The sequence below is a fragment of the Cryptotermes secundus genome, unplaced genomic scaffold (assembly GCF_002891405.2).
Source record: "Cryptotermes secundus unplaced genomic scaffold, Csec_1.0 scaffold1968, whole genome shotgun sequence".
Lineage (NCBI taxonomy): Eukaryota > Metazoa > Arthropoda > Insecta > Blattodea > Kalotermitidae > Cryptotermes > Cryptotermes secundus.
In genome coordinates, this window is record NW_019739010.1 from 101,588 (window position 1) to 120,414 (window position 18,827).

General features: G+C 36.0%; 1 protein-coding gene and 1 long non-coding RNA gene across 3 annotated transcripts in view; one reads left to right on the forward strand and one right to left on the reverse strand.

The window, feature by feature from the left end:
- Positions 1-18,256, forward strand: LOC111871615 (cyclin-dependent kinase 8). 2 transcript variants are annotated; one of them, XM_023864837.2, is made up of 10 exons: positions 1-257; positions 1,475-1,550; positions 2,697-2,807; positions 3,728-3,868; positions 4,292-4,481; positions 4,786-4,999; positions 7,616-7,688; positions 9,487-9,584; positions 12,099-12,204; positions 17,844-18,256. In XM_023864837.2, the coding sequence occupies exons 1-10, from the start codon at positions 127-129 to the stop codon at positions 18,096-18,098; spliced, it is 1,395 nt and encodes a 464-aa protein (XP_023720605.1). In that variant the 5' UTR covers positions 1-126; the 3' UTR covers positions 18,099-18,256. The 2 variants fall into 2 exon arrangements, with proteins under 2 accessions (XP_023720605.1, XP_033610211.1); XM_033754320.1 differs by lacking the exon at positions 17,844-18,256 and adding an exon at positions 13,339-14,215.
- The window catches only part of LOC117282878, an 11,726-nt gene continuing 9,732 nt past the window's right edge, over positions 16,834-18,827 (reverse strand). The window contains exon 2 of the long non-coding RNA XR_004513790.1: positions 16,834-17,116. This is a non-coding gene — a long non-coding RNA (uncharacterized LOC117282878). The remainder of the gene's footprint in view (positions 17,117-18,827) is intronic.

Sequence of the window (18,827 nt, forward strand, 5' to 3'; positions counted from 1 at the left end):
GTAATCGACCATAATTGTAATGGTGAATAATTGTTAGCTACATGTCATTGTTGCCCAAAACACTTTCAGGGAGTTCAGGGGGACTGAACCTCCTTTGCAGGGATAATTACTTAATCGTCTTCCTTAATGATGGACTACGAATTCAAACTGAAAACAGCGTCAGAACGTGCCAAAGTAGAAGACTTGTTTGATTACGAGGGTTGTAAAGTCGGTCGCGGGACGTACGGTCATGTTTACAAAGCTCGGAGAAAAGATGGGTGCGATATCTTATCTTTCTTTAGAAAACTACATTATTTTAAGCTGTTGTTACTATAATAATCCTATGTGCATTTTGTAAAAGTTCGCGTTCTCACAGTTTGAAAAATGAACATAACCTAGAAGGGTAGTAACTCCCAAAAGCTTTCCGACGTGCGTAAAACGTGCCACCGAATCAAGTAATAATAATTAGCACACATTAGAAACGCTGGCTAGCAAATTGGTTTAATTATGTATTCTGTGGCTGTACGAACTTAATATTTATTTGAGATTTTAGGTTCTGTAGTAAAATTACTGCCGTCTAATATGTGACGCCATGCAGTCTGATGGGTGTTGATCGATGTTTCGCACGAACGTACTGCCTCCATCTGCAGGGTAGAAGAGAAGAGTTGCCCTCTTTTCCTGAAGTTAGAGGAACTTTATTTCTGAGAAATTGTAGTAAACATCTCCCATGCTATATGGCATCACATCACGGACAGTAAACATCTAAGACTTCTTGTATTAGACATTGGCCAGCAAATCAATTTAATTATGCGTGCTATAGTTGTATGAATCAAAGATCTATATTTATTAATGTTTTGCATCTGTAGTCAGTTCAGTCTTTACTTATGTTATGCAAACTTCTTTGATCACATTGTGCTCTTTATATTGTTTGACTATTTGTACTTTTATAAGGATACATGCATAGCTTAGCCCCATAAAGGATATAAGGAATGTAAATAAATTCCAGTTGTTTGTATCGTAACAAATTACATCCCTCTGTTACATGAATTTACAGTTTTCCCTCTGTCTGTATGGTATTTGTATTGAGATGGATGTTTGTAGGATTTCTCTTGAGTTTAATGCCCAGTACATCATCACTGAACTAAAATAAACTTGAGTAAATAAATTATCTTTTTAACCAGGCAGTGGCTGAATCATATCATTTTAATCGTGCAGTGTTTTATTGCTTTTTATATCTTGTTTAATATGGAAATAAAATGCTTTCATAACAAATTTCATAATGGTATAGGCATAGCAAGGAATGTATGATTTAAAAAATATCAGTCATAACTTTTAAACAATTCAGAAGTAGAATATACATTTCCAGAGGTTTTCAGAACTTAATAAAAGACTGTAGATAGATATTTAGATTATGACATTACTTTCAATTCTGGTATAACCATTATCAGCAAGTACATCACCTCTTTATGGAAAATAAATTTTAATTATGTTGCAGGTCTGATCCAAGAGATTATGCCTTAAAACAGATAGAAGGGACAGGCTTGTCTATGTCTGCTTGTAGAGAAATTGCTGTAAGTAATAATCACTAGTGATTCATAAGTCAGTTTGTTCTGTGAGAGAGAAATATCAGTTGTCAGAATATTAATATGGAAACTGCCAAAGCAGTTCCCAAGAAGAGACAGGTATACTCGTGAGCCACAGTTAAAGCAAAGCTGAAGATGAGCAGTATGCTACCAAACATTATGGAGCTCAGCCCTTCTTGAGAAGCTGCCAGTTTTGTGGCTACTCAAGAACTTTCCAACATTGTGTGCACCCTGAAGGTTCATTGCCATGTTCACAAGAGCCCTTCTCTGCTCCCTGTTGTTAGTGCAGTTGGTTGAGGCACTATGCCACAAGCTGGAAGATCATAGTTTTGACTCCTGATGAGGCTACTGGATTTTTAATTTTACCTAATCCTTTCAGCCGCGCTATGGCCCTGTGGTCGACTCAACCTCTAACAGAAATGAATACCAGGAATCTTCCTGGATATAAAAGGTGACTGGCATGTAAGGCTGACAACCACACTGCCATTTGTGAGCTGATTGTCTAGAAAATGTGTGAGCCTTGATGTTCTGTTACAGGGATAGCTTTACCTTTTTCAAAGCATAAATAACACTCTCCCAAATAGTATATTTTTATTTTGAGTTTTCCCATTTATGATTTGTGAAAATCCATTGTAATAATGGTAAACAGGATTTGAATAAATGCAAGTTGTATCAAGTAATCATCATAGTCAAATATTAGGACTTAAAAGTGAAGTGATGCAAAAAAAATATGTGACTGACAAAATGTGTTACTTGTTCACTTCTAATATTACAGTGGAGCATGTGATAACATCAGCTTATGATTGCTGTAGGCACAGTCCATCAGCATGTAAGATATGACATTTCTACGATGGTGAAAATTCATAGTGTCGTTTTCTGCATTATGACATAATGTAATCTGTTAGGTGGGTTCCAGCATTTGGAGGACTCTATTTTAGAGATGAGGGCTTTATGTTTCTCCAAAAATATGCTGGTACCCATCTACCAGACTACACAATGTCAAGGTAATAATATTATTCAAGAATATCAGCGCACTTCATTTGCCCTTGCATATTTTTGCCAGATGCAGAAATATTACACATTCACAATGTTTTTATGACCACAGTAATCTGATGTAGATAATTTTCTTTTCAGTTGCTACGTGAATTAAAACATTCAAATGTGATAAACCTCATTAGAGTCTTCCTTTCCCATAATGACAGGAAAGTCTTTTTGCTATTTGATTATGCTGAACATGATCTATGGGTATGTAAAATATTTTGGCTTTAATTTAATTAGAAGCTTAACAGTTGTGAACCACAGAATGCTATATGATATGCAGAATAGGTTGTTTAAATGTAGAATTGAGGTTCTCACAGCACTAGTTATGAAGAGTTCTGCCTAAGATATAACACTGTGTGGTCCTTTGAAAGTCAACTGATACTTCAGAGGAACATGTCGCCTCGATCTTCAGGGATGAAGAATGAGCCAAGCAAGAAACCAAAGTGAAGAAGGTAGCAAGCACCTTGCTTCTTTGTTATTCTTTGACCCTGAAGATGAATAGGACATAATCCTCCAAAATATAAAATAACATACAATGGATTACATGGCGTTATACACCAGACGATAACCTCTGCTGTGAGAAACTGAGATCTTGCAAGAGCCTAGTAGATTTATAAATTTAACCTTATCATATGTAGTTATCCATTAGTTTAGTTACATTTATATGATTGAAATAGAGCTGGAATAGCGTAGTCAGTATAGTGACTGGCTACATGCTGGATGACCGAGGGGTCAGAGTTTGAGTCCTGTTAGGGTCAAGAATTTTCACTTTTCCATGTCATCCAGACCGGATCTGGGACCCACCCAGCCTCCTATCCAATGGGTACTGGAGGCTTTTCTGCTCGGGGGGTAAAGTGGCCAGGGGCATAAAACTGACCACTTACCTCCAGCTAGTACCGAGGTCAAGAAAACGATCCATACATCCATTCCCCCATACACCTTCATGGCTTAGTGTTTAGTTAGTTAAGCACAGGGCCAACTCTGCCTGCTTTTACCTTGTATGATTGAAATATTAATTTATCCAATTTGCAGTTCCAATTTTTTTTTTCAATAGTCAGTATATTGGTATTTTTTCTCTTCATAATATGACTGCAGTTTACATGTTCTTTTTTTTTTCTTTTTAGCACATAATAAAATTCCACAGAGCAGCTAAAGCAAACAAGAAACCGGTAATGGTTCCTAAAGGAATGGTAAAATCCCTTCTATATCAGATCTTAGATGGAATTCACTATCTGCATTCCAATTGGGTGCTACACAGAGACCTGGTAATACTCCTGAGCTGTTTAAGTAATATATACGGGTGATGAATAGTGTTTTCAGTGGTTTGTTCAGAGGTACTGAGTGTTGCATTTGTTTATCGATTTTATGTACACAGTTTTAGTGTGGCCTTTGTAAGAATGTTTTTTTTTCTCCTCTCTAATGAAGATCTCTTAGTAACATTTACATCACTTCCATTATGAATGGTGCTAAACAGCATAAAAAATTGTTTTGAGTCAATTTTTTGAAGTTTATTTCTATGTCACATACAAAAATTTTGGAGAAGGCTACCAACGTCTTGTACAGAAGAATTAATAGTGCAAATAAGAACATTTTTTTTTCTTAAAAAAGGCAGTATTCCTTTGATCTCTGTATGAAGTAGTATAATTGTAGTTATATGCAATAAAGGATCTTTAATTTGTTGCTTTCAGAAACCCGCAAATATCCTCGTAATGGGTGAAGGACCAGAAAGAGGCAGGGTAAAGATTGCAGACATGGGTTTTGCTAGACTGTTTAATGCACCATTGAAACCACTGGCAGACTTGGATCCAGTGGTTGTAACATTCTGGTATCGGGCGCCTGAATTGCTTTTAGGTGCTAGGCACTATACTAAAGCTATAGGTAAAGTATACAGTTTGGTTTGATCAAACCACTGAAAACATGCACAGAAGCCACAAATGAATATGAATATTACTATATCCTGGGATATGTTGTTGTGACATCTGGTAGATAGGTGTCAACATTTCAGAGGAACCATCTGTCTCGATCTTCAGTAGAGATGATTGAGGCAGGAGGTTCCTCTGAGATGTTGGTGTCTTATCTGTCATGGTGTGATATCACATCACAGAAGACTTTAATTGTAACATTCACCACCATGAGAACCTCAAATTTCATGTGTAAGGATGTTTAGTTGTTTATTTTACAGATATTTGGGCAATAGGATGCATATTCGCTGAGCTTCTAACGTCAGAACCTATATTTCATTGTCGGCAAGAAGATATTAAAACTAGTAATCCATATCACCATGACCAACTAGATAGGATATTCAATGTGATGGGTTTTCCCTTAGAAAAAGACTGGGAAGATATCAAGAAAATGCCAGAACATCCAACATTGCTCAAAGATTTCAAAAGGGCTAAGTATGTTTTTAGTATAAGTATCTTATCCTTGTGACAACATGAACATGAAAAAACCATTCATACATATTATACTACAAGGGTTTATTTTGTAAGAGAGGACAAAAACCCTTTTGCTATATATTATTGTCTCACCATTTTCCTAAAGTAATGAAATGTTAAGGTAAAAGTATGAACAAGAAAACCAACAATAAATGCATTTTCATAGCACAGTGAATCAAACCAAGACACACAACGCCCATACAAATAGAACAGACCTACATATTATGATAATAAACAATACATTACAACCCATATCCAAGACGTTATTTAGCATACAAATTAATACATTCAACACAACACAACTCTGGGTAAGTAACATCCGCATCATGAGAGGCTAAAAAAACATGGATTCAAATGATTTACTACACATCAGAACCTTCAACTCCATATGAGGAATTATTCTCCATAATTATATAATATCATTTTATATTTTTAGTTTTGTAATATCTGACTATTTATTCATATTGTAAATCCCATAGTCATAATATACAACATCTTTTAATTACCTCCACTAATATTTTAAATATAAATTATTGTATACTCTGATATTTTTCAATATTGTAATTTTCATCATAACACAAGACACAATTTTCTACAACTTTTATAATATAGATGCATTGCACCACAATATGGATCCATATTGAGATTTCAATTAACTTTATCATATTTGTTATATACACTTCCTGAACATGTAGCAGTAAACAATAAAATTCAGTCTATATGATATTGATTTTAATTGAAATATCATTTTTCTTATTGTGTTGACGGATATGTTACCTAACCATATGAAGTTGAATGTTGCGCTGTACGGTAACGTATGCATGTTTGACTTCAGTCTAATCGCAGCAGAGGGTTAAACATGAGCATTATTTGGAACATTGTTCCTCATCTTAAATGTTTTGATATGCACTGTTTTGGAAATTGGACCCATTTCCATCACCATGTATAATGCAGAAGTTATTTTCATCTGTCAGAAAGGAGTAATATCTTCAACCCTATATATGGAGGTAGCAGGTTCCTACTTACTTTCTACCAAACTACATGGCATCATATTCTGTATTACGTTATATTAACAGAATTTTACTTCCTTTATGTTCCCATTATTCATGTTATGCATGAAATATGAATGCCCTTTTGTATGTTTGAAGTTATGATAATAAAGACAGTCAACAGTTGTGTTGGTTTCACTAGATACAGCAGTTGTAGTATTGCAGTGTACTGTGTGTTCACTCACCCTCTTTATTAAGTTTTAAAGCAAATAGTCAATTTTCATTAAATCTGGTATGGACATTGTGCTACTGAAGGCTACAAAAGTCTTGTACTCTTTTATTTCCCGTAAGTAGTAACAACAACATGGTAGACATGCAAACTTTTGAGGTGAGAGTTACACTAGCAGAACTTTATGTAAGTTCCTGAAATTGTATACAGTAATAGATCTCTGAAAAATAATGCATATTTTATTGTAGAATATAGGACAACTGAAAATATTCACATAGCTTTCAGTTTGACAGTGATAATCTTTGAATCATTAAAGCTGGGAATAAGAAATTTTATATAAACATAGATCTACACATTATACATGGAGTATTGTTTATAAGTCAACAATTACATAATTAATGGTGTGAAACTTTAAGGTTATTTGTGACATATTTAACATAGTTACAGTCTGTACAAAATAATAAACTTCTCCAAAAAGAATAAGAGTAATGTGTATGTAACATGTTTGCAATTGCAACTGATAGAAGAAATACCAACTTAAGATTTAATCCTGTGGTGATGTGCTCGCTAACAAAAAATGCTAACCCAGCAGCCACAATTGCAGTAAACCATCATTAATCCAGATCAAAATATGAAGGATGCTGTTCACAGCTGAGTACATACTTTAAAAGAGACATGGCTTTAGGAGGGCAGATGTGTCACTTGTCTGTTCAGACAAAACTTGACATTGTCTTCAAACCCACATTACTACCACAAATATCATGTTTCTGGACATTACCCAGCATCCTGTTTTTATATAAAAACAGAAATAAGTATAAATAAGAAACAGGACAATGGATAATGTCCAAAAACGTAATATTTGTATTAATGTACCTTTGTCACAAACTTTTAGATCTTACCTGCATTATTACATTTGAAACAAGTACAACTTCTGAGTCTTCTGTCAATGAATAAATGTATTGTTGTTTTACAGTTTTTAAATAAAGGCTCTACAGTGATACTTTATTTATTTTCATCAGCACTGCTTATGTCATTAAATTTTCCATTTATTTGTTCTAAGTTTCTTGTGTTTTAGGGCTACCTTTTGGTTCACAAATTCAGATTATCACTTAATTTGGATTAATGAAGGTTTACTGTATGTTACTATACTAAGATAGGCACTTAAAAAAAGACTAGAAGTGCTGTAAGCCTAATTATTATTGAAAATAATGTATTTATATATTTGGAATGCATTTTATTTTTCTTTAATAACATATTTATTTTTGTATTAAATGTAATTACATTACTGTGTTCTTTAAGGATACTATTTTAACTAATTTAATTTTTTTAGTACTGACTGTTGTAATTTTTTCATTACAGTTATTCCAATTGTTCACTAGTAAAGTACATGGATAGGCATAAAATCAAACCAGATAGCAAAGCATTCCATTTGGTAAGTAGTGCTGGAGATAGTATGTTACTGCCATTGTGAAATTAGTTCTGTTTAGTATATATCATTCCCCTCCTTACCTCCTCACTGTTGACAGGATCCAAAGCCGTGGCCTCTAAAATTGGAACATCAACATTTCAGAGTTACAGATAATCATTTATATAGTTTCAGTTTGCACTTGTTAAGTAATAACCAGTTAACTTCACGGAGCAGAGCCCTTCTTGAGAAACCAAAGGCTACTCAGTTACTTCAGAAATCTCCCATCTTTTATGGAACCAGAAAGTTCATTACAGTGTTCAAAAGAATTGGTCCCTGTCCTAAACCAGATAAATCAGTGCATATCCTCACCTCCTTTTTCAATAAAGTCCATTTTAATATTATCCTTCCCTGTATGTGTAGGTCTTCAAAAAGGTCTGTTCTCTTCAGGCTTTCTGATATCTCCCATGTGTGCTGTATGGCCCGTCAATCTGATCTTCCTGATATGGTCATCCTATTAATGTTTGGTGAAAAGAAGAAATTGTGTAGTTTTCTTGAGCTTCATGATGTTCAAGATAGTTTGTGTGTCCTGCTTAAAGCAGGAAGTGCAGTTGGGATGTGATTGATTTCCCATCTGTCATTTTGATATACTTCACCGTTTCTGTGAATGCATCCCAGACGTTGAATTGAAGACTGACTACCTATACAGTGAAAGCTCGGTTTAATATTTCTCAGGTTCAGATGGTAAAAATCCCTTCTTCTTTTCTGTGCCGAGTTTCTTCAAGTTGAGAGCCATACTGTGATCCAAGGTGATTACATAGAGAAAGTAAGCAATTACTTAAAACAAACAATTGCTAATGGCTTTAGAGATGAATATAATGAATGTTGAAATTATTTCACAATTATTATACTGCAGCATGTGGTTTAATATTGAAGAAAGCAGTCTTCTGGGATATGGCGCCATGTAGGAGAAAAAAGAGAAGAAATCCACAAACGAAGAACCAGCGTGAGCAAGTACTAATAGACTAGTCTCTTTTTTTCTTCTGCCCTGAAGATGAAGACGATACATTCCTCCGAAACGTCTGTTAACACAATATCTACACGGTGCCATATCCCAGAAGTCTGCTTTCTTCATAGTCACCACTGTGAAAACCTCAAATCTTACATGGCTTTATATTGTTTGACAGCCCATTAATTAGATAGTTGAAACTTATGAAGTAATTTTTCTATAGTTTATCTTCATGATTTTTAAGTTGTAGCTGACATATGGAAAATGGTAGTGTTGTTTGTGTAGTGAAGATTCTGTTGTGGTCAATTGTTCTGATTGATGTATTTTTCTTCAATTGATAATACAGCAACATAACTGTGTCTCCGTTTCCTACACAATAAATTTTATGAAAATTCTGTTACATCAGCATTTCACTGTATTATATACACCTAAGATACACACAGAAATCAAACTGTACAAGGAGTCTCCAATTAATGATACTGAAATGCCTTCCATATGTATTTGTGTTATGTGATTCTGTATTATAAATGCCTTCAATGACAATTTTTGTTCTTCAGTACAATTAATTTAGATCATGACTGTGAGAGAGTATCTGTCACTTGTGTCATATTCTATTGACAGTTTTATAATATTTCTAGAAATATTTTTTGTTAACCCTCTTGTGATTTATGAAGAAAGAACATGTGTAATCTGTTATTCACCCATGTTGAAATTTATGTACTTGAGTGAAATTTTTTGTTCACATATGTGAGGATTGTTGTAGTTCTAAGATATAAGTTGAACTGTTTAGTACTGTAACATAATCTGATGTTACAGCTTCAGAAACTACTTCTGATGGATCCTACAAAAAGAATCACGTCCGAACAAGCTATGCAAGATGCCTATTTCCAGGAAGAACCACTCCCAACTCAGGAGTAAGTATATGATCCTGTTGTGATAATGATTCCTGTATTTTACTAGACCCTTTTCCTGTTACAAATCATCAGCACTCCTTATAAACCTATTGCACAGCTGATATATGAGGTTCTCAGAAGCGGTGAATATTAAGATTACAGTCACCTGAGATGTGATCTCCCAAACTGTGCTGTCCCACATCCTACAAGGGAACAATCTTTCTATTGCAGGTTTATATTGGATAAGGACACATCCACTGAATTAGCTTTATCTTGTTGTGAAGTGTTTAAAAATAACACCTCTCTTTAGCTACAGCACTCACGTGGTTAGCATACAAGGTCTGTGCCTGGAAGGATTCTGTCATCAGTTCTAACTATTGCCGTTCTCCTGAAAAATAAAATAAAAGAAAATTCTGCCGGTTTAATGAAAAACCACCCAACTGAAATAGAAGTAGAGTCAGCTCCTGAAACATTGCGTAGATCAGATATAACATGGACAATGGGTATTTTTAACATAATTATGTTGTAATGTTGAAAGATGTAAGTGAACTACAAGTATGTTATCAGTTTTTTTCAGTGTGCTTATTTTCATTGACATTTATTTTATGTGTATGGCATGGGGCAGAGAAAACAGACTGTTTTCAATCATGAATAAATTGTGTTTTCCTTGTCACAAGATCTAGGCAGCGCCACATCTCAGAAGACAACATTCTTCATAGTCACCTCTGTGAAAACCTCAAATCTTACAAATTGTGTTTTATTGATAAGGGAATATTTTACATATAAACATATTCTAATGCAAAAATTGGAAATCAAGTGTGTTACAGACATTGTTCAGTTCTAGAAAATAGCATGCAGTAGATGGTCCCCTTCTACAGTGATCCACTCAGCATCACTCATTAATAGATAATATTTGATGTATTAACATGACCAATGAGGATGATGTCGCAGGGTGTATAATGTGCATGGAACAGAAGAGAAATGCTTGCAGAGTTTTGGCAGGAAAACCTGAAGAGACCACTTGGAAGACCTAGGCATATTTGGAAGGATAATATTGTGACGTGTATACCCATTGCTAGACAACAACTTGGTGAACACATTCCCATGCAAGCAAACCTACGCAACAATTGGACATCTGTTGCTAGTCAGTGGATCAGTAAACACACCTCCTTAGCAATAAAGGCTGTGTTTTCTGTGAAGAGTCAAGTTTTGAGAAGCCCGCCTGCTGGGATATGAGCTTGGGAGCAGAGGAATTGAATTGAGTCAATAATAATGGTGAAAAAGGAAATTAGATGGTTCAGAAAAGTCTTCATGTGTGATTTGAAGTGACAGACTCTTATAAATCTGTTGTCAGGATACAGCTAGTGAAGACTGAGAACCGTAGTGTGTGTGTGCAGTGGTGAACTGAAAATTGTGTAGCTCAACGATAGCACTGTATTGCCTGCAGTCCCAAGTTGTAAATGTATAAGGTGCAATAAATCCCATCGTCCAATCCAGAACCTGTCTTATAAGTCACACAAAAACCCTCTACATGTGTCAGTATTAAAATGGATCCTAATGATGGGTAGGGAGTGGATCCATGTTGGCCAAGACAGGGACATACTGTAGTTGGCTCTTGAGAGCAAAGCGATGAACATTCATATTCCGTGAAAAACTGGAAATTTCTCGACTATTTCAGCAACTTTTAGCTTGTCACAAAGGACTTTGCTGCATGGGCTTACTTAGATACTGCTTGAAGCAATTTTTTTTTATTCTTGTAAGCACAGTTAGGACAGTCTGTCGAGTATGCCATAAAGTAGGTGTTGGTAATGGGCACTGCGGCATACTGATCAGCACGTCCCCCAGATTAATATTTCAGCCTGTATTGTTCCTGTTCTGACAGTTTCTTGGTAAATACTGGGTACCTTAACAGGAGCCAGGATAGCACAATCAGTATAGTGACTGGTAATGGGCCAGACCACCAAGGGGTCAGAGTTTCAGCCTCAGGAGGGTCAAGAATTTTCTCTTCTCCAAGTCATCCAGACCGGTTCTGGGGTCCACCCGACCTCCTATCCAATGGGTACTGGGGCCTCTTTCCCCGGGGGGTAAAGTGGCAGGGGTGTGAACCTGACCACTCACCTCCAACTAGTGCTGAGATCAAGAAAATGTGGATCTATACATCCACTCCCCCATACACCTTAATGATGTATTGCTTGCTTAGTTAAGCACAGGGACAGCTTTACATTTTACCTTTACTGGGTACCTTAAAGCAGGGCACAGTTGCTTTCTCCCATATGCTTTTGATTCGATCAGAAATATGCTCTTCTCTTATTCCAGCATTTGTGATGGATATGACATTTTCTGTTTGTGCATATATAAAGAAATATTACCCTTTTTAGATAATTATCTTCTGGGATGTGACACCATATTGTTTGATAGGTAGGTTCTGATGTTTCCAAGAAATCATACGCTAAACTACATCACATCTCAGAGCAGCATGATTACCAACATTATCTGCTGTGAGGATCTCAAATTCCATTCTCCTTTTATTTTCAGTGTTTTTGCTGGATGTCAGATTCCTTACCCAAAGAGAGAATTTCTTACTGATGATGACAACGAAGACAAGTCAGAGAATAAGGCTCGGCAGAATCAGCCTCAAAATGTGAGTTAAAAAAATTATTTAAAAGAATCTAGTGCGAGGATACGTATAGAAACAGTATATACAAATAGGAAAATCATAGAAATGCACTTCATAAATTTCCATCTTCTGATGTTAAAAGGAAGTGCAGCAGAACTCTGTTAAGAAATAACACCCAATATTATCTACTTGTAGGAATATAAATTTCCTTTTATAAAATTATTTAAAAATCAATCCCGGAAAGTTATAAGATTGTTCTGCTGTTACAATACATGTTTTCTTATCTCATGAGTTGAACATTGTCCATTGTATCTGTACCTTTCACCACTTCATTGCAATTGCAGTGTGAGACATTTGAAGGCTACTACTTTTGACATAGAAAGTACCTAATTATTTTGCTGACTTGTGAGTAGGCATGTTGCCATAAAAGTGAAGAAAATGCATATCAGTTCAGTTCCAAATGTTGGTCACTGAAAGATGAATCATTTTGCATAACATAACATTTGTATTAGTTCAAAAACCTTAATTTTTTTCCATTAATAAAATTAACTCAATTAAGATAGTTTTATTATATTATACCATCATTAACATAAACTTTATTCAAATTACATACTGTTGCTACACAAGAACCAGTCTTGTAAGTAAACTGTAAGTTACATACAATATGTGCTAACATTTAAAAGCACATAAGAAGTCTGGCCCTTTTTAGGGCTACAGTTTCCCACTTAATTTATCTTTTTCCTGTCTACAAACGTGATCCGTTTCAGGGCAACATAATTCCATTCATTTTACACCTCTCGCATTGGTTTAATTGTAGCTACAGTCATTGTTCTCCCTTCTCTATATCTTTGATTGACTTCTACTCCATGGCCCACTCTTTTACACTGAAGACAGAGGTGACAGCTTCCTCCAAAATGTTGGTATGTATCAATTGAACTATGGAGCATGACATTCTGGAAGGCAGTAAACCTCAGTACTGTGTTTGTAAGTAGTGTGTACATATATTTATATCTCATGCAACGAACCATTCATCTATGGAGATAAATGCTGATGCTTCCAGTCACCATTTAGATTTGCACTTACTAACAATTCTAAAAATTCATGAAATAAGTTTGAAGTCAATTTTTAACATAATTTTTATGTAAATTATTTTCCTAGGTATCCCTCTGACCTGCCCTGAAAAGGAGCTAGTTGAGAGGAGGAACAAAAGATAAGATACATTCCATCAACGTCCGTGAGACAGCATGGTAGTAACGTGCTAATTTCATTCTTTGTTTGAGAGATATTTTCTAGTTTGACAGTATTATCTGAAGCACTCTCTTTGCATCTAAAAAGAGTAAGCACCATGTCTGACATACTTTTCTGAGTTATACGGACTATTTCATTTTACAAGATTTTTTTTTATATGTGATAAATGTAAAACAGTGGTGCTCTGTGTTGAAGTGTTATGTTTGTGGCTACAGAATGCTGTTACACCTATATGCTAATGGCCACACTTTCAGTTTTTTATAGTAGATGTTGAATTGAAATGCTCTCAAGACAAAAGTATTGTTGCTTGAAAATATTATAAGCATTTTATACAAGGTTCAAAGGACTAAACCATGGTCCTGTATGTGTTAAAGCAGTAAGACCTGAAGATTTTAACGAGTCCTCATAGCCTTATTTCAACAGGTGCAAGTAAAAACACTCAACTTTAACATATTTTGAACTAAGTCCATGGAGCAGAGATTTCCTTGAGAAGTTAGTTTTGATATTCTCTGTAATATTTTCCCATACACCAATGATGTCCACATTAGCGGGTTTTTCTTAACCTGATTCTCTTTTCTGGTTTTCACATTATTTAGCTCCTTGAGCTTGAATCTCACCATGTCACACTATTGCAATGTTTGTTTACTTTCTGACAGTCTCTTCCTAACTCTTGAAGCCATCAGATGGTGGTTAGTATCACAGTCGGTGGTGCCATAGCTCACGCTTCCCACCGCGGTGGCCTGGGTTCGATCCTGGGTCTGGTCAAGTGGGATTTGTGGTGGAAAAAATGGTGCTGATGCAGGTTTTCTCCAAGTACTTTAGTTTCCCCTGCCAATTTTCATTCCACCAAATTCTACATCATAATCACCTGGGGCAGGCTACAATAGGCCAATCAGTGGTCACCGTGCCAAGTGGACCCAGTTGGACTCCATCCTTCACTAAGCGAATTAAAAAAGAAAATTTAGAGTCACAGTCAGCTCTCTAAAATATCCGGCATACTTGTGATATACGTGAATGCTGCACCACAACCAGAAATTAGAATGTTAAGGAAGATTTTGGAAGGCAATTTGATAAAGGAGAATAAAGACTGCATACCCTTACTACTGGTTTGCTTGTGACACTACATCTAAAGCTGTACATGAAGCAGTCCACTTTAAAGGTCTCTTATAAACACAATAATGAAGTGATCCATAAATGGCAGGGGACTTCTTGACTAGCTGAGTAGCTATTAGCTTTTGAAGGAGCACTCTTCCTCCATGGAATTACTTCTTATAAGATGGAATCTAACTCTTGTATAGCAACAACAGGTTATTATTTTAATCTTAGGTAACTAATAAATTTAAAACATGCATTAACTGTGCTGCACCATTTAACCCTTCCCATGCTACAGACATTCATGTGTGTCCTTCATCTCTTAGGTTGGCTTATAGATACATGTACATCATTTGGTACTTCTTTTATGAAATTAGTAAAGTAAAGAAAAAACACCTTAGCATGTAAAGGGTTAAAATTGCTGTATCCTGCAAATACCCTTTCATTTAAATACTCCGTATACATTTTGTTCTAGAACATTAAATGCAAAATGGAATATATAATTTTACTACATTCCGCTATGTTAAACATGGAGGTCTTAAACAGATCAGTTATTTTTTTTATTGCTAGTGGGGTGGGACTAAGTCCCTTGTACTGCAGCCACTTCTGGCCTATTGTACTAGCCCCAGATGATAGATGAGGGTGATTGTGGAGCAATTGGTGGAATGAAGATTGGCAGGGGAAACCGAAGTACTTGCAAAAAACTTGCCACAGTGCCACTTTGTCCACCACAAATCCCACTTGACCAGACCCGGGATTGAACCCGGGCCGCCGCAGTGGGAAGCCAGCAACTAACTGCTTGAGCTATGGCATGGCCCAAGATCAGTTATTAGTAGGAGTGACTAACAACTTATATTTTAAGAGGTTTTCTTGGTACTTGCAATGTTTATATGGTTACTTGGAGTCAGAATAATTTCTGACTCCAAGAAACTATATTCGTTTTTTGACTGGTAATCATGATGAAATCCATGGAACAACAAGGTTCCACAGAACACAGTATAAGGTATGAGTCAATACACCTTGTAGCCTTGTAAGTGGTTACCAGAAACTTTTGCCTTGAGAATAGAAGTAGCAGATTGCTCCTAAATGTTGGCAACCACCCACCAGACTACTTAGAATATCACAGTCTAAATCTTCACAATTGTGGAAACCTAGTCAGATTTGCCTAAAATGTATTGGTATTTGATTACAACTCTGAAGCCTGAAACTTGTCAAAATAAATTTTAAAATTTCAAATTTATGACATAGAGCTTCATGTAAAGAGGAGTTATATCTTCTGGCGTATAACACCATGCAGTCCTTTGAAAGTCAACCGACATTTCAGGGAAACATCTCATGTCCATCTTCAGGGTTGAATAGTAAGCCAAGCAAGAAACCAGCATGAAGCAGCAGCAAACAGTTCATACCCTGAAAATGGAGGTGACATTGTTTTCCAAAATTTTGGTTTATTTTCAATGGACTACATATCATTGTATCCCAGAATATAGGATTTTACTTTAACCATCACTGAGACCTTCAAATCCCTACAAAGTTTCATGAAAATTGGCCATTTGATGCAAACATTGCTGGGAGGCAGGACAGTGGTATGACTGTGTGTGTGGTTGTCTGTGCTTTCAGAAACCAATGTTGCAGTCTGAATTTCGAAAGCTTCAGACTTGATTGAGAACCTTAGCGACTGGTAAGCTAGGCTCAAGTTGGAAGTTTGAGATAGTTTTATCTGTAATGTGAACAAGTCTGCTGTTTCAAATAATGATGTATTTGCAGTATATGAAGATAGTTCTTGATATGTTAGTAAAATATTTCACATAGTATAACTGAAGGTAAGTAGATACTGAGATTTGAGTGTGCCAAGACGGTGAATAATAGTTACAGTCTTCTGACATGTGATGCTGTGTAGTTAGGTAGATACAAATATTCTGGATGGGCACCCTGAAGATGGAGACAGTGTTGCTCAGAAACACTGGTACCTGTTTACCAGACATCTTAACTAGGTACAGATGACTTAGTACTTGTTACCAGTATTTACCAGCTTGGATTTATAATGTTCTCTAAAAACCTATGTGACCAGGGTGTGATTTATAGTCCCAAACACAAACTCAGAACTCGTGTAAAATGTAAGGAAAAAGTATACAGAATATTCACTGTTGACTTGCTGCATTTTAAGATGTGGGAAGATTAGACCCTGTAGGTTTTAACTGTAACCTTAAAAATTTCACCATATCATATTACAGTGATTTATCCATCATCATGTGAATGTATCTTGCACAGTAACAATGCTGTGTGTGTGTGTGGTTTTTTTTTTTTTTTTTTTTTAAAAGTAAATGAAACCTGCTAACTTTTCAAATATCATTAGGATTCAAAATGTTGAGACCACTTCATTTAATTGTTCTAGTGTTATTCCCACCTAATTGATTCTCAGCGCCACTGTGTTTGGACGACAGAGTTGAAATTTCACATATAAAGTGGCTTTGAGTGATATGGTGTCCAACTCTTAATACGGGGAGAGACACACATTTGGCTTTCTGGTAACATTCTGAAGAATGCACTCTCTTCCTCCTCAGCCCAAGAATTGGAAGCCCCATAAGGATTGAAGCGTCTGAAATAATGAAGAGGAAGGGGAGAGATAGTTATGACTAAATCATTTGTTATTATCGACATTATATTCGGTTCAATTTTTATGATATAAATAGGCCTGCATTAAATATGTTTAAAACGTTTAGCAAGTTTATACAGAATAATCTAATATTCTCATACCCTGGTTACTTAATCAGACTAAGTAAAAAAAAAAAGCGTAAAGCTATCCCTGTAACAGGCCGTAAAGGCCCATAGGGTTGTGAGACATTAAGGGTCCCACATTATCTAGACAATCGGCTCATAGATGGCAGTAAGGTTGTCAGCCTTACGCGCCGGCCGCGCTTCATTCCCCAGGAAATTCATTTAATTAATTCCTGGTACTCATTTCTGTTAGAGGCTGAGTAAACCCCAGGGCCTAGTGCGGCTGGAAGGATTAGGTCAATTGAAAAAAATCCAATGACCTCATCGGGACTTGAACCCGTGACCTTCCGGCTTGTAGCATAGTGCCTTAACCACTACGCTACCGCACAATTAAATAATGGAATATAATATATTTATTATTATATTATATTATATTATTATAATATTATTTATATATAAATATGGAATGTGAATAAATGTCCACAAACAGACCAAAATCCATGTTTTGGAGGGACATGAAAGTAATTTTGGCTGAAAACAAACAACGCATCTTTTCCCCTCAGTTTACAACTGACTGACCTATCTTCATTTAATGACTCTTTTATCAGGGTAATCAAGGAGGCCAAGGGGACCAAGGAAATCATAACCACAATCATGGCCCTAATGCGAAGCGTGTTCGCTTGGCTCCACCTCATCCTGTCAGCACATCCTCTGGCATGTCATCACAGCAGCAACAACAGCAACAACCTGAATTCCACCATGTCCAACAACAGCAGCAACAGCAGCATGTGACTCAACCTGGCATGATATACAGTTCTTCATCTAACACCCAGCCGACACCGAACTTTTCACAGCGATTTTAATATAATATTGTGACTGATATTATCCGCTGAAGTGACTTTAGTGCAATTGAAGAAGGAAGGCTTGCTTCCAGATGCCAGCTAGTGCCAAATATTGGGCAATGGGTTAGCCACATTCTCATTCTGCTGTGTGAAGTATTTTCTTTACCATCACCTGTGTTGTCAAGATACAAAAGTTGTCTGATTTCTGAATACTGGAAAGCATCTTAGTTGACAGTAAATGTTAATTATCACTTGAAATTTATGAATTTATGTGTACAGCAAATATTTCAGTGATCGTACTAATTTTGATCTGCATAATTTTTTTTTCATTGAAATCTTTGTGATTGTTAGATTTTCTTTTTCTATTTCACAAGATTTGTACCAAGAAGGGGAGCATTGGATATTGGACAGAATCTATGATGCATTCACTGTCAATCCAGTTTAAAGTGTCATGTGTTTTGGATTGGATAAACATTGCACAATTTGATTCCTTTGAGCTTGTACTGTGATTTATGACAATTGGAAAACATGCGATTGAAAAAATGAAATATTTCAGTGACCTCTCAAATGCTACGAATACACTGGTTTTCTTATGTCGGCAGTATTGCAACATTATAGTGGTAACCAACGCACACTGTGGACCACAAGTTCAGTTCACATCTAGTACAGGACCACCTTATGAAACTGATGTCTCTAATCTGTCAGAATGAGAAAGCTGTTGTCACATTTAGCAAACAGTTTGTGGATCTA